The sequence below is a fragment of the Ranitomeya imitator genome, chromosome 9 (genome assembly GCF_032444005.1).
Source record: "Ranitomeya imitator isolate aRanImi1 chromosome 9, aRanImi1.pri, whole genome shotgun sequence".
In the NCBI taxonomy this organism is placed as follows: domain Eukaryota; kingdom Metazoa; phylum Chordata; class Amphibia; order Anura; family Dendrobatidae; genus Ranitomeya; species Ranitomeya imitator.
This window is the reverse complement of record NC_091290.1, coordinates 25,513,470-25,529,786: the sequence shown is the minus strand read 5'-3', so window position 1 is coordinate 25,529,786 and position 16,317 is coordinate 25,513,470. Positions and strand designations below refer to the sequence as shown.

The following is a 16,317-nucleotide window of genomic DNA, read 5'->3' as shown; positions in this document are numbered from 1 at the left end:
TACGTGAGGTGACAGTTTCCTCACGTACCGGAGACACTGACTCACGTAGACACATTGAAAACAATGTGTCTCTGCACATGTCAGTGTGTTTTCACGGACCGTGTGTCCGTGTGCAAAACACGGAGACATGTCAGTGTTCGTGGGAGCGCACGGATTACATGGACCCATTAAAGTCAATGGGTCCGTGTAAAACACGTACCGCACATGGACGCTGTCCGTGTGCAGTCCGTGTGCCGTGCAGGAGACAGCGCTACTGCAGTCCGTGTGCCGTGCAGGAGACAGCGCTACAGTAAGCGCTGTCCCCCCAGCGTCGTGCTGAAGCCGCCATTCATATCTTCTTTCCAGCAGCGTTCGCTGGAGAGAAGATATGAAAAATCCTTTTTTTTTTATTTTTCGTGTTTAAAATAAAGATCCCTGTCCCCTACCCCCTCCCACCCCCTGTGCGCCCATCCGCTGTTAATAAAATACTCACCCGGCTCCCTTGAAGCGTCCTCTCAGTGCCAGCTTCTCCTGTATGAGCAGTCACGTGGTGCCGCCGATTACAGTCATGAATATGCGGCTCCACCTCCCATAGGGGTGGAGCCGCATATTCATGACTGTGGGCGGCACCACGTGACCGCTCATACAGGAGAAGGTGTGGCGCGGAGAGGACGCTTCAAGGGAGCCGGGTGAGTATTTTAGTAACAGCGGCCGGGCGCACAGGGGGTGGGAGGGGGATAGGGACAGGGATCTTTATTTTAAACACGAAAAAAATAAAAAGGATTTTATATATATATATGGTCGCTGCAACATTGCAATAAAATGCAATAAAGGGCGATCAAACATCGTATCTATCCGAAAATGGTATCGAACGTCAACTCAGCATGCAAAAAATAAACCCTCACCCAGATAAGGAAAAATGGAGATGCAACGAGTCTCAGAAAATGGCGCCAATTTTTTTCTTCTTTTGCTTTGAAAAGCTTTGGATTTTTTTCACCACTTAAATAAAAAAGAACCTAGACATGTTTGGTGTCTGTGAACTTGTAATGACCTGGAGAATCATAATAGCAGGTCAGTTTTAGCATTTATTTAGTGAATGTGTTAAAAAAAAAAAAACAATTGTGGAATTGCACTTTTTTGCAGTTTCACCACGCTTAGAATTTTTTTCCGCTTTTCAGTAAAGGATATAGTAAAAGCAATGGTGTAATTCAAACATAAAACTCGTCCCAGAAAGAAAACAAGCCCTCACTTGGCCTTTGGGCTTGTTTCCATTTGCGAGAAACACGTCCGTGTCTCGCATGTGGAAACGAAGCTCTGGCGCCGGCACTTGGGAGCGGAGCGTGCGGCCGCATAGTAACACATGGAGCCGCACGCTCCGCTCCGGAGTGCCGGCACCAGAGCTTCGTTTCCACATGCGAGACACGGACGTGTTTCTCGCAAATGGAAACAAGCCCTTACATTCAATCACTGTGAATCAGTTGGGACATAATATTGGAGGAAGACGTTTTTGTATCTGGAGCTTTTTTCTTGCAGCTTTCTTATCTGTATATCATTTCTTATTATTTTATAGGGAGCGACTGAATCATTGATCCCAGCGAGAATGCCACATATAAGAGACTTTGAAACATCTAAACTGATCGGCACTGGAGGTTTCGGGTGAGATTTCTGATGGTATAATCCACATTGCTCAGGGTTCCCTATGACAACACTTCTGCCTCTGTGCTCTGCTATTCAGTGTTATCATAGGGAAATGATCGGAGTCCACATCACTGTTCAAATCTAATTTTTCACTATTCAGCTCATTTCTATACAGTGGAGCGTACGGACCTATAACAGGTTACACTATACGGACATGTGCACACATCGCAGACTTGTCGCATTTTTTTTGTGTTTTTTTTTCTGCTCAGATTTGTTACTAAACCTGAGGGATTTCATGATGCCAGAAAAGTGAATGAGATTCCTGAGGTCTCGTGCACACGATGCTTAGCTTTCCATTTAAATCTGCAGCTTGACAATTCTTTCAGCGTTTTTCTGCAGATTTCACACATAAGGGTAAGTTCACACAGAGCGTTTTTGCTCCTTTTTTTTTCTGCAGCAAAACCTGATCTTCTTGGCAGGAAAGAAAGCTGCCTCAAAAACGCAGGTTTAGGTGCGTTTTTTGTTGCATATTTGGTGCATTTTTTTTTTCTTTGTCAATGCTAATGTCCTTGGATTTTCAGCAGCAGAAACGCAGCAAATGATACCTACGTTTTTGCTGTGTATTTTTCAACACCCATTCAAGTCAATGGGTGAAAAAACGCAGCAAAAACGCTGATAGAAGTGACATGCCCTATGTCCAAAAAACGCAGCAAAGCACAAAATACTGATCTCACAAAAAAAACAATGTGTGTGCGTGAGATTTCTGAAATCTCATAGGCTTTGCTGGTATTGTAAAAAGCAGCCAAAAATTAGCATAAAAAATGCAGCAAGAACGCCCAGTATGAACTTACCCTAAGGGCTCATTTCCACTTGTGAGAAAAACGGACGAGTGCAATCCGATAAAAAAAATCGGATTGCACTCGGACCAATGTTATTCAATAGGTGACATTCCATTTGCGATTTTTTTTTCTCAGCTGAAATCGGACTGAGAAAAAAATCGCAGCATGCTGCGATTTGCTGCGATTCTCGGACGAGACTCGCCAATGCAAGTCAATGAGTGCGAGAAAAAAAAACGCATGGAATAGGGACCATCCGTATTCAATCCGTTTTTTTACGGATACCTTACCGTTCTGTGGCATAGAACACTGTAAATAGTCCTGTAAATGACTGCATAAAAATAGTTGCAGAGAAAAAAACGGATTGCATATGGATGTCGTACGGATGTAAAACACATGGTGCGATTAAAAAATCGCATTAAACTCGCATGACAAACGCATACTTTTCATCCCTTTTTTTTTGGTCCAGATTACGGACTGTTTTTTTTTCTCTCAAGTGGAAAAGAGGCCTAATAATGAGTGGAGGAAAATCTGCAACAAAAACACAGTTAAAAATTGTAGCGGAAACGCAACAAAAATGTGCCCATTTGATGCATCGTCAAAAAAATGCAGATATGGTACAAAAATTTCTGCTGCAAATACTGAATGTGGGCACATACCCTTAAGGAAAGGGATTAATATAACATATTACAGTCACTTGTCCTAGACCCCATCTGTTCTCATGTTGCCGCCTCCACCAGAGCTTCCTCCTCAGCAGTCTTTGTTTTTTTGGTTCCATTATGGAGCTGATAAGAGTAATCGGCTACACACGGTCACGGGAGGACTGACACGATATTGACGTCAATGACATCTGCACCCTCCACCATGACCCCGTGAGTCCAATCACTGGCCTCAGCACCAGAAGGGGGCGCCAGAGCAACCAAAGACTGGCCCGGAGGATGGAGAACTGCAGGGATGGACAGGTGGGAGCCTCGGACAGGTGGGTAGAATGTGCTCCATTATTATTTAACTACTTCCATGCCCTCCATTTTTCATGCCTTAGGCCGGGGTCATACTTGTGAGTGCAGTGTGAGAAACTCGCCTCAATATACGGCACTGCCACCGGCACTCGGGACATAGAAATACATGCAGCCGCACACTCCGCTCCCGAGTGCCGGCGGCAGTGCCGGGTATTGAGGCGAGAGACTCGCATTGCACTCACAAGTGTGACCTCGGCCTTAGGGATTGAGAGGAGCAGAATAAACTTCTTACAGCAATTGGAGGAATTTCAATTTGGACTAAATTTTACTTGGACAGAATCGGATCTTTTGGTCAATTATAGCGAATCTGCCCTCGAAGATTCTCTCCTGTCTAATATGACGTGTGAGGGCTCCGGCAGACATGGCTTTGTGCAGATCTCCATAGTTGATCTATGCAATGCTATATTATTCATTTCTAGAATTGTATCTCCAGTGACGGACGGGCTTCAAGAAATTAGTACAGAAGCAGATCATATAATGCAGGGGTGTCAAACTGCATTCCTCGAGGGCTGCAAACAGGTCATGTTTTCAGGATTTCCCTAAATTGCACAGGTGATAATTTAATCACCAACTCATTCTTTGTGGAGGTGATTAAATTATCACCTGTGCAGTACAAGGAAATCCTGAAAACATGACCTGTTTGCAGCCCTTGAGAAATGCAGTTTGACACCCCTGATATAATGACTTCTATAGATAGACTGTTAATAAGGATTGATTATTTACCATGGATTCTCCTTTTCTCCAGCTCCGTCTATTTAGCACGCCATAAAGACTTACATCAGAACTTTGCAATAAAGAAAATGGCCAAGAGGAGCCTGTATACTCCAAAAAAGATGGAATGGGCTTATCTGGAAAGGGACATCTTAACATTCTCTGATTGTCCCTTTGTGGCCTCCATGCTCTGCTCCTTTCCATCTAAATCTCACCTCTGTATGGTCATGGAGTATGTGGAAGGTAGGACATGTGTATTATTGTATAGTCAGTCCACGTCTGCTTACATCTTATCATATCATTAGGATTTGACCATCACCACAGAGCATTTACTATAGGTTATATATGACCTCCATGCCCAAAAATTTATTCATCTGTGAGCAGGGGTACTATGGGGCCCATGAGTTCTAGGGCGCCCAGCATCACTTGGCATTGGGCCACATCACTCCTCCGGTCATCACAATTTCAGCATGGCCGCATCCTCAGAATGTGAATACAGCTGAACAGAATGGCGCATCAGGAAGCCGAAAGCTCCCGATCCACCATTCAGCCCGTGGTTGTGAGACTGTGGTCTGAGACTCCGTACACCACAGGGGCCAAGTACTCACAGCACTGCGCCTGTTGTGTGGAGTCTGAGCACTCACACCGGACTGACCAGAGCAGCATGCCATGGCAATGGGGCTAGGGGAATAGTGCTTTATTTAATGTCAGCATCTGTAGGGGCCACAATACTGATTGAGTGGCTGTGGGGGACATACTACTGTGTGCGAGGCAATGGAAGCCTGCTAATACCCCCAGATTGACTTATCGACTGAGAATGCCCCTGTACAGAGTGGGGTCTTCATACTGAGTGGTGTGCTGTGGGGGACCTTATACTGTGTGGGGGTCTTCATTCTGTGTTAGGGTCCAAATTATGTGTGAGGAGCTGTGGGGGCCCTTATACTAAGTGAAGACATGTGGGGGCCATTATATTGTGTGAGAGTCTGAGTATAGGGACTGTGGGCGCCATCATACTGAGTGGGGGCATCATACTGACACCGTATATGTGGAGTGATACTGTAGGGAGGAGGATTCACTGGGGGAACCATACTCAGTGTGTTTGGGTGGGGGCACACTTGACGGCATCATACTTTGAAATGGCCATAAAAAGTATATTGCTGGTGAGAACACTAAGGGGCTTGGATGGATGGAAGAATAGAAGGATGGATAGATGGATGGATAGATAGATAGTATCTTCAGCTGTAGACAAGATGTGATTACACTTTGTTATTAGTTACATGGACCACATTTCACCATTACTTTAGTCTAATATTATGTGCACTATTCATAATATCTGTATATATTCCCTCCTGCCAAATATCTCGGCTCACTTCCCATTATACATCATGGTGATCTGCTTTATAAACCCTTCACCGGTCATATTTATTTTTTTCTACAGGTGGAGACTGTCAGACCCTATTAAACACCAGGGGTCCTTTACCTGTCCCCTTGGCCCGCTTGTACTTTGCAGAAGCGGTTGTTGCTGTAGAATACTTGCACAGTTATGGTGTGGTCCACAGAGACCTGAAGCCAGAGAAGTAAGTACCCCCTGTAGTATGATAAAGGAAGTTATCATTTATATCATATAGTCTACAAGGTTAAAACCATCTTTTCTTTCACAGCCTCCTGATAACATCTACTGGACACATTAAAGTTACTGATTTTGGCCTTTCAAAACTTGGTGTCATGATACCAAAAACCAACATCTACAAGCAATTAGTAGAGGAGATCAGCAGAGAGTTCCGGGACCATGAGGTCGGCATCACTTACAGAAACGCAGCCTGTTCTTTACTAATCTCATCACTGTATCTTCTCTGCATTCTTCATTTCTAGAGATCTTTGCCGCTGATATTTTATCTTCTGTGATTGTGTTTTTATGGTGAGAACTTGTCATAATAATAGAATGATCAATCTCATCTCTTTCTTCTCCTGGTTTCCAGGTCTGTGGCACCCGATATTATCTAGCCCCAGAGGTCATCCTGAAACAAGGCTATGGAAGACCTGTTGACTGGTGGTCAATGGGGATCATACTACATCAATTCCTTGTGGGATTTGTACCATTTTATATGAAAAAAGATATTGTTGATGGTAAGTGGAATAATCCAACCATTGCTTTGGTTGGTTACATTTGTTTACTTAGCGCATATACTCAAGTATAAGCCGACCCCCTAATTTTGCCACAAAAAAAATGGGAAAACTTAATGACTCGAGTATAAGCCTAGGGTGGAAAATGCAGCAGCTACTGGTAAATTTAAAAAATAAAAATACCAATAAAAGTAAAATTGATTGAGGCATCAACAGTTTAAGTGTTTTTGAATATCCATATTGAATCAGGAGCCCCATATAATGCTCCACACAGTTCATGATTGCCCCATAAGATGCTCCATACAAAATACGCCCCATATAATGCTCCATACAATTTCTGATGGGCTCCATAAGATGCTCCATATTAAAATATGCCCCATATAATGCTGCACAAATGTTGATTATGACCCCATAAGATGCTCCATAGACACATTTCCCCATATAATGCTCCACAAATGTGGATTAAAGCCCCATAAGATGCTCCATAGAGATATTTGCCTCATATAATGCTGCACATGGCCCCATACAGATACTGTATTTGCCTCATATAATGCTGCACATGGCCCCATACAGATATTTGCCCCCTATAATGCTGCACATGGCCCAATACAGATATTTGCCCCATATAATGCTGCACATGGCTCCATACAGATATTTACCCCATATAATGCTGCACATGGCCCCATAAGATGCTCCATACAGACATTTGCCCCATATGCTGTTGCTGGGATTAAAAAAATAAAAAATTCCATACTCATCTCTCAGGCCCCCGGCACTTGCTATATTCACCTGCTCCCCATTCCACCGCCGACCGCCGTTATCTTCCCCGTGCACTGACATTCAGGCAGAGGACGGCGCGCACTAATCGCATCATCGCACCCTCTGACCTGCGCGTCTGCCTGCGCTGCCTGCGCCGGGGAACCAGGGACCGTGCCAGGAGCAGGGGAGTATTATTACACAGCTCCGCTCCCCCTCCCCTGCTGACCCCTGGGTATGACTATAAGCCGAGAGGGGCAATTTCAGCCTAAAAAAAGTGAGCTGAAAATCTCGGCTTATACTCGAGTATATACGGTATTTATTTAGCTTTATCTTGACGTACAATAAAGATGTTTTATTTTCTGCAATTTTCTATATAACAGGACACCTACGTTGGGATTGTAATCCCATTCCTCCCTTTGATGCTTGGTGCCTCATCAATGAACTGCTAATAAAAAATCCTGAAGACAGACTTGGGACAGGTAATAATTTGCTTATTACAGAAAGGACATATCGCTCATGTCTATGAGAATCAGCACTTCCCTATCAGCTCATCCATTTCTAATTCTTCATAATATCACATTCAGTAAATTTCCTTCATGTTTGCTCAGAAACGTCATTAGTTCAGATTAAGATACGGAACAGTCTCTGACAATATCCGCAACACTTTTGTTTTGTATTTTCCAGCAGGAGCATTTGAGATCAAGGGTCATCCATTCCTGATTGGCTTAGACTTTGACAACCTTCTAAGTCAGAAGCCGGAGTATGTTCCTCAGCTTGCGTCAAACACGTACACAAGCTTCTCTATCAGTAAGTAGAAGGAGACGTCATCTAGACTAAGCAGCTGCTTGTCTTGTCTATCATAGTTTGAGACAATCGGTTCCCATTAATATTACGGGTAAATGGTGACTGTGTTATACTGACAACCTGTAATAATACTTCATTACCTATGTCTTGTAGATCACTCTGATATAAACAAATATCTGGTCTCAGAGGATGAGGAGGACAATGAGAGCTTTATCTATCAAAATTTTACATCTTCTTCTGAATGGCTTTCTAAAGTAAGTATGAGAACAAATACAAAAAAATGTAAAAAAAATACATCTAAAAGTAAGAAAAAAAAAGTATTTCATATCTTCTTGTTGTCCGAATTTAGCTCTGTACCACCACTACCAGGAGGATGAATAATGAGGATCCCAAGTCACCTGCAGAATTTACCCAAGCATCCTACACAAACATCTTAGAAATGTGAGTAGATTATATTTTCATTACTTACAGTCCCAGGCTGATATATGTGCACAACTCCAAATATAGGACATAAATACCATAATATAAATTACAGCATCCATTGCCCCATGATTAGCAGTCATTAGGCTTCAGAAACTGCTGATGGTAACATCCTATAACTGCAGCCAGTCATGCACATTTACTGCTGCCCACACTGTAGGAGATGTAGTTATACATGCCAGCCATTCTTGTAGTTGTTTTTCGCTCTGCTCTATAAAAGGTAGATTTAAGCACGAAACTTCCCCACTATAACTCTCATATGTCTTAATAGACTTTATAGTTGGTGTTAAACTACTGAGGCAACCCCTTTTATACTGCATTTACTTGTGAGTTACACATTTTTCTTCTTCCAAACAGGCAGAAAGAATCTTTTCCTGCATCTATTAGTATTAGAGATGATGCTTTTACCAGTTTGCCATGCTCGCCCCCATTGTCAGGTATGTACATGTCTACACACTACAAATCAGAATGTTGACTTTGTCTAACATATTTCCACATGATTTTTCTGTAACTGGTATCCTATGCTGTCCATGTTTCATGGATCCCAATTATGTTGCCCATAGACTCATACATTTCGCTAATTTTGTACAGTTTTCCTAGATTACCAGATCATTCATCCATCTGGAGCAGATGTTATCTGTCAGTGATGGGATGGTCGCATGTATGATGGCTGACAATGATCGCTGACTTCTGTATGATAACATTCCTCTGCTGTTTGTACACAATAGTATCATGTAATAAGGCGTCCCTTTACTTACATTGCGCTGGTAAACAGAGATTTTGGTGGCAACAATGTCTTAACGGTTTTATATTAAGTTTATGGTGCTGATTAAAAATATTGCTTTGGTTTTGCCAGCTTGGCTCTAGTTTTTTAAATAATAGTTAATTAAAATAAAATTCTGGCCTCAAAAAGTTGTTTTTATAGCATTGTAAGCCTACAAATTGAAATACAAAATAATTGCATAGGATATTTCATTACCTTGGAAATCATTATTTTTATGGATTAACTATTGTCACTCTGTGATGGTTTTCAGTAACGAAACGGGCCTCAAACTGTTCCTGGAACTGGGACCTCAACTATTCGTGTCCCAGGGGTACTCTTGAAGGTAGAGAGGTGTTATGATCCGGTGACCTTGGAGCCGCATGAATCTTTCTCTGGAGTAGGTGGTAACTGTACTGACCGCAAATCCTGAACTAACACCGCAACTAGAAGTAGCCGTGGGGTGTGCCTAACAAACCCTAGACACCTCGACACAGCCGGAGGACTAAATACCCCTATAGATGGAAATAGGAAATCTACCTTGCCTCAGAGCAGAACCCCAAAGGATAGGCAGCCCCCCACGAATATTGACTGTGAGTAGGAGAGGAAAGACACACGTAGGTAGAAAACAGGATTTAGCAAAAGAGGCCACTCTAGCTAGATAGGAAAGGATAGGACAGAATACTAAGCGGTCAGTATTAAAATCCTTCCAAAAATATCCACAGCAGATAATACAAAAAAACTCCACCATCTAACTAAAGACGTGGAACGTATATCTGCAACTCCTGAGAATCCAACTAGACAGAGAAAATACTGACACAATCTAAGCTGGACAAGAAAAAACAAATGAATAGCACTGAAATATAAAGCACACAACATGTGTGCCACAGAAACAAAACCAGACACTTATCTTTGCTGATTTGGCAGCAAGGCAGGAGGAACCAGACAGAGATCCAACACCTCCCAAAAACCATGGACAACAGGCAAGGACTAATGAATCCTGCACACCTAAATACCCCAGTCAGAACTGCAATCAGCAGATACACCTGACCAGGACTGCAACCCAGGGACAACTGCATTACCACCTACAACCACCGGAGGGAGCCCAAAAGCAGAATTCACAACAGAGAGGCCTGAGTCTATACCAGCTTAGAAATGGTCATTAATCCCTTCAGCACAAAAGGAAATTAGATTCATTTAATATGAGACACAAACAAATGGAAGATCTGCGGTTCACGATAAGTAGTGATCTTCTAAGCCCAGATCTTCCAGAAGGACGAGCCACACTTTTGACAATTATCTCAAAAACTAGAACCAATTCAGCAAAAGTAATGGTGATCCCTAGACCATCACGAAAGAAACACCAGGCATTACCCTATTTGTTATATTTCCCCCTCCTGAAGGGGTTAAATGGTGGAAATATATCTTTAGCTTTATCTTTTTTTCCATTGTATGTACTCACAAGTGCTTTGCAGGTAGTTGGCTAGCAAACCTGGCCAGTCAGGGGACCTTAGCAGGGGACGGATAGGTTTCCTTCCCTTGTAAACAGTCTCTGATTGGTGTATGTATTAGTAAATAAAGAGGGAGAGGGGGATAAAAGAGGGGAGCGCCAGAGATCTGTGCCCGACCTTCAGCGTTTTCCTAGCAGAAGTGCTGCCCCACCCTTCATTTTGTCACGGCCTTAGGGTTAGTCATTCAGGTATCTGAATAAACAGAAAGTTGGGTTTAATGGGATTGAGCCTTTTGGACAAGCTAAAACCCTAAATCCGTAAGAAAAACCTTGACACCTGAAATTTGTTTTATGTAGCAGATCCTAAAAGAGTATTCTGTTACTAAACTAAGAGTATCTTTTTACTTTCTGATCAGAAAATGAAGCTGACGAGGAGAGAAAATCTTCAATTTATTTGAGTATAGAGCAACAAGGCTCAGAAAATGAAGAAATGGGGGAAAAGAGACCAGGTAAGTGTGAGAATCAGCTGTATGTTATGTGATGTCAGTCAGTGAGAAGAATTCACGTGGAGCAGATGACATCTGTCAGTGATGGGATATGTATGATGGCTGACAGTGATCCCTGACCTCTGTATAAGATTCCTCTGCCATTCCGCCGCATTGACCGCACAATCGTATCATGTCATAAGTCGTCGCTTTACTTACATTATAGATACAAAGCAGATCTTATAAGAATACATTGTTACTAAGAGATTTGTTTACTTTCTCATCAGAGATTCCAGCTCCCGAGGAAACAAAGTCTTCAATTTATTGGAGTATAGAGCAACAAAGCTCAGAAAAGGAGGAAAAGAGACCAGGTAAGTGTGAGAATCAGCTCTAAGTTGTGTAATGTCAGTCAGTGAGAATAATTCATGTGGAGCAGATGTTAGTAGAGATGGCCGGACCCGTAGATGTTCGGGTCCCTTGGTTTCAGCGAAAGTTTGGTTTAGTACCAAAAATTTTACCCAAACGCGATCCTGAACCCGGATGGTTCGAAACCTATTCACGTGAATGGGAGGCCCAAACATCCCGCGGTTCCCATGCTGTCCTCTGGGTGACTGTATAGGAAACACCGGCTCTGACTGGCGGTAACCATACTGAAGTCACCGCCAGTCAGAGCCCAGGGCATTGCTGACCGCTGTGGGTTCCCACGCGGTCACACAGGACAACATGTGAGTGTCAATCTCTAAGAAGTGCAGTAGACCGCACCACCTCCTTCTATTACAGCTGAGCCTTCACGCCTGCAATGGAGATATAACCGCTGGACCTCGGGTGCTCCTGCCGACAACACATGCCAGTAAATCCAAAGAAGATAAAGAAAGGCAGCACTCACCGATCCTTCTAAGACAGGTATCTTTATTAGTTCATGATAAAAGTCTTCACGGCCGGGGGTACAAGTGTAAAGAGTGCGGCAGGCCTGACAGCCGTTTCGTGCCCTCCTGGCGCTGACCCGTAGAAGCGCCAGGAGGGCGCGAAACGGCTGTCAGGCCTGCCGCACTCTTTACACCTGTACCCCCGGCCGTGAAGACTTTTATCATGAACTAATAAAGATACCTGTCTTAGAAGGATCGGTGAGTGCTGCCTTTCTTTATCTTCTTTGGATTTACCAACATGTGAGTGTGCGTCTGTTACTGGTGGTGAAAAGATTACCGTCGGTCGGGTGTCAGCTGATAACTACTACTGTCATCAGCGTTGCCTGCTCTGCTGAGAGCAGCAATAGCAGGCATTACTGATGATAGTATTCACCATCCGGTGCCTGTACCAGCCAGAACACAATGACAGTAGCATGTGAATCTAGCTGCTGACATTAGTAACCTTATCCGGGATCATTGTGGGACATGGGATCGATTTACGGTTGATCCCTTTGGATTATTATTTTTTTTAAAGGTAAAAAATGGGTAAAAGAGGATTGGTGAGTGCTTTTTATAATTAAAGGACTTTTCATCTAATAGATGCACCTTTTTCGGGCGGCTGTGGGATGCTTTCTTTAGGCTGGGGAGGGCCAAATATCCACAGAGTTTCCCAGCCTGAGAATACAAGCCCTCAGCTTTCTGCTTTACATTGGCTGGCTACCAAAATTGGGGTGACCCCGCGCCGTTTAAAAAAAAAAAAAGAATTTATTTAACTAATTTAAAAAAATGTTGATCATAAATGATCCCTGATCTCTTTATGAATAAGATTTCTCTGCCGTTTGGCCACAGTGACTGCACAATAGTGACATGTCATAAGTCGTCCCTTTACTTATGTTATACATACAAAGCAGATACTATAAGAATACATTGTTACTGAGGTTTTTGTTTTTACATTCTGATCAGATATTCCAGTTCACGAGGACAGAAAATATTTGATACCTTTGAGTAGAGCACAACAAAACTCAGAAAATAAAGAAAAGGAGGAAAAGACACCAGGTAAGTTTGAGAATCAGCTCAATGTTGTGTGATGTCAATCAATGAGAAAAATTCATGTGGAGAAGTTATTATCTGTCAGTGATGGGATTGTCCCATGTACAGTATGATGGCTGACAGTGATCCCTGACCTCTGTATAGTAAGATTCCGCTGCCGTTTGGCCGCAGTGACCGCACAGTAGTATCATGTAATATGGAGTCCCGTCACTTACATTATATTTACTTCTCTTCCCACAGATTCCTTCCTCCACAAGATCTTATCATCCAGCTGGCGTGGATTATCCAGGGCTGCTCGCGCATTTACATGTTGTTACTGTTGCTCCAGGCCCCCAGAACCATCAGAAAGACTGGAAATCTCCACATCTAGCGCCCTTTAGTATAGCAGATCCACCATCACTGCTGGACCTTTATTGAAGGATCTTCACCATCTACCTGTGGCCTTCTGAGGGTTACATTTTTACCCGGACATGTTTTGCCGCTGTCACCAGGCACCGCGGTATTGATACTGCTCGCCAGACTTGGCTTTTACGGATCACCTGGTACCTGACCCCGGCTTTGTTCCTGACTATGATTTCGTCTATTGATACCCGGACATGTTCTGCCTGTCACCAGCCGCCGTGGTATTGATACTGCTCGCCAGACTTGGCTTTTACTGATCACCTGGTACCTGACCCCGGCTTTGTTCTTGACTATGATTTCGTCTATTGATACCCGGACATGTTTTGCCTCTGTCACCAGGTGCCGTGGTATTCATACTGCTCGCCAGACTTGGCTTTTACTGATCACCTGGTACCTGACCCCGGCTTTGTTCCTGACTATGATTTCGTCTATTGATACCCGGACATGTTCTGCCTCTGTCACCAGGCGCCGTGGTATTCATACTGCTCGCCAGACTTGGCTTTTACTGATCACCTGGTACCTGACCCCGGCTTTCTACCTGACTATGATTTCGTCTATTGATACCCGGACATGTTTTGCCTCTGTCACCAGACACCGCGGTATTCATACTGCTCGCCAGACTTGGCTTTTACTGATCACCTGGTACCTGACCCCGGCTTTGTTCCTGACTATGATTTTGTCTATTCATACCCGGACATGTTTTGCCTCTGTCACCAGCCGCCGCGGTATTCATACTGCTCGCCAGGCTTGGCTTTTACTGATCACCTGGTACCTGACCCCGGCTTTCTACCTGACTATGATTTCGTCTATTGATAATGTTCCTGGATTTGTTAATCCCTTAACCTTTTATTCTATTATTAATAATAAAAAAATAACTAAAAGCCATTACTGTTGCTCTGATTCCTTTTCATCTTGAATTCACAACTAATTGTAAGTCACTAATTGCTGTTCTTGTCACTAAAAGCATTTGCCATTATCCTGAATGCAGCAGTCAGGCTCATATTTCTGTCCAGCAGCTACACTGATGCCGCCGCCACTCAGTACCAGCCATTGCACTCTCCCACCAAGCTCTCCACAGTACCGCACTGTCCTACAACTCCTCCCATTTGTCACTCTACCACCAAATCTACACTCCAATGAGCTAAGACTAGAATCCTCAATAATCAGGTTCTCCCACTCCCAGGTCGATGACTTTTTCTGTGCTTCATCAGCTCTCAGGAGGGCACTACTTTAGACAATCGGGTGTTCATTTCCACTGTCTATGGATTTAAGTGTGCACTAAATCCAGGTAATTTTTGGCAGGACTATTAAGTCTTCTCAGTAATCTATGTTTTGCCCACTGCACTCACTAGCACTTAACATCTGCACATATATTGTTTGAGTATGGTGTACGGATCTTTTGCTGAGCAGCTTTTGGAAAGGAGCATGAACTGGGAGATGAAACAGGACTGCATCAGTGTTTGGAAGAGAAGTAAACGAAATAAGGTAATGCTGATGAATATTACAAAAATGCAGAATTTTGCAATGCCTGAAGGATGAATTATTAGTGTAATCTAATCTATATGGAGGACATTAATTCTCAATATGCTGTTGTATAAAGTTTTCATTTTCTTCCATAAAATTTCTAATAACTCCTGGGGGGGGTTAAACAAAACATAACACTGGTTGTACAGTAGAGCTCAGCGAGAATGATGTATCCCAATAAAGTGTACCAGAGCTTAGAATTACCCAGCAGAAACCAAGCTATAAAAATAGAGCTCAGCAAGACCCAAATGATTGCAGAAGAGCCTATTGGAACCCAACTTATTGTAGAACAACGCAAGGACCCAAAGTAATGGAGAAAAATGTTTAGGAGGACCCAAGCTACTGCAGAAACCAGCAGTGATCAATCTACCACAATGGAGTCCAGCGGGACCCAAATGGTGCAACATAACGTATTAGGACCCAACCAACTGTAGAACAGTAGATCCGGCGGGATCCAAACTTCTGTAGACGAGCCCAACTAGGCTCAAGAACCCAAAAATGCCGCAGTGGATTCCAGCAGAAACTAAACTACTGCCACAAAGCCCAGAAGGACTAATGCGCAGAGCTCAGCAGGAGCCATACTACTGCAACCCAACGTCATTTAGTAGCGCCCAATCCATGCCAGCAGCGCCCAACACATGCAGCAAATAGGTCACAAGTTAATCGTTTATCCAGTGGTATCATTACCTTGATGATTTCCTCCCTGGTCACAATAGTGGCATTTCCCACCTTTGTTTCTTTTACTGTCTCATTGTGATAATTGGGCGGCAGATCTTCTAGGGAGAATTTGTCTTCTGAAAATTTTTCTGCATCCAGCTAAAAAAAAAACAAAAAAAACATGAATATGTTACAATAAAGTAACAGAAACCAACGGAATGATTTTCTGAATCACTGATAGAATTCGGTGGACTCTAGATTCTTTTTTTTATTGACGACTGGTCATTATCTGATATTTTTGAAATGACAATAATAATTGAGGGTGAGAAGTTCATTTTTCTGCCGCCATCATGCGAATCTGCTCAGGTAATTTACATTCTGACTCAGATATCAAACTGAGCTTAAAATATCCTGAATCATCCATAATTTATACACATTAAAAACTGCAGCAGCGCCCGGGAAAGGAGCACACGACGATGCTGCAGCTCCTGAGCCACCAGTCCCTGCAAAGAAGAATCAAAACGTGCTCCCGCAGGAGCGGTCACCCAACTTTCCAAACTCCTACCTAGTCAGGTAGTAGTGGCGCAACCCTCGCTCCCAGTGGTGTAACTAGAGTCTGATGGGACCCGGTGCAAAATTTGGATCTGGACTCCCACCTGCATGTTCAGCAAATGTATGGGCCCAAGTAGCGTTTCAGACCCTGTGAAGACGTATGTGTTCACCCCCATGTAACA

The 16,317-nt window shown here is 43.3% G+C and overlaps 2 protein-coding genes and 1 long non-coding RNA gene across 6 annotated transcripts in view; 2 read left to right on the top strand and 1 right to left on the bottom strand.

Annotated features, from left to right (window-relative positions):
* The window catches only part of DKK3 (dickkopf WNT signaling pathway inhibitor 3), a 413,056-nt gene that overhangs the window by 58,191 nt on the left and 338,548 nt on the right, over positions 1-16,317 (bottom strand). For all 4 annotated transcript variants that reach the window (XM_069740188.1, XM_069740190.1, XM_069740191.1 and 1 more), the window contains exon 3: positions 15,614-15,742. In XM_069740188.1, the coding sequence (XP_069596289.1) occupies positions 15,614-15,742 (129 nt within the window). The remainder of the gene's footprint in view (positions 1-15,613; positions 15,743-16,317) is intronic.
* On the top strand, positions 7,583-11,291 carry LOC138649474 (microtubule-associated serine/threonine-protein kinase 3-like). The gene is made up of 7 exons (XM_069739950.1): positions 7,583-7,649; positions 7,751-7,873; positions 8,024-8,124; positions 8,220-8,311; positions 8,708-8,787; positions 10,977-11,069; positions 11,272-11,291. The coding sequence occupies exons 1-7, from the start codon at positions 7,583-7,585 to the stop codon at positions 11,289-11,291; spliced, it is 576 nt and encodes a 191-aa protein (XP_069596051.1).
* Positions 11,330-14,249, top strand: LOC138649025 (uncharacterized). Its single transcript, XR_011315223.1, has 3 exons — positions 11,330-11,416; positions 12,914-13,006; positions 13,241-14,249. It is a non-coding gene; the product is annotated as an uncharacterized lncRNA (long non-coding RNA).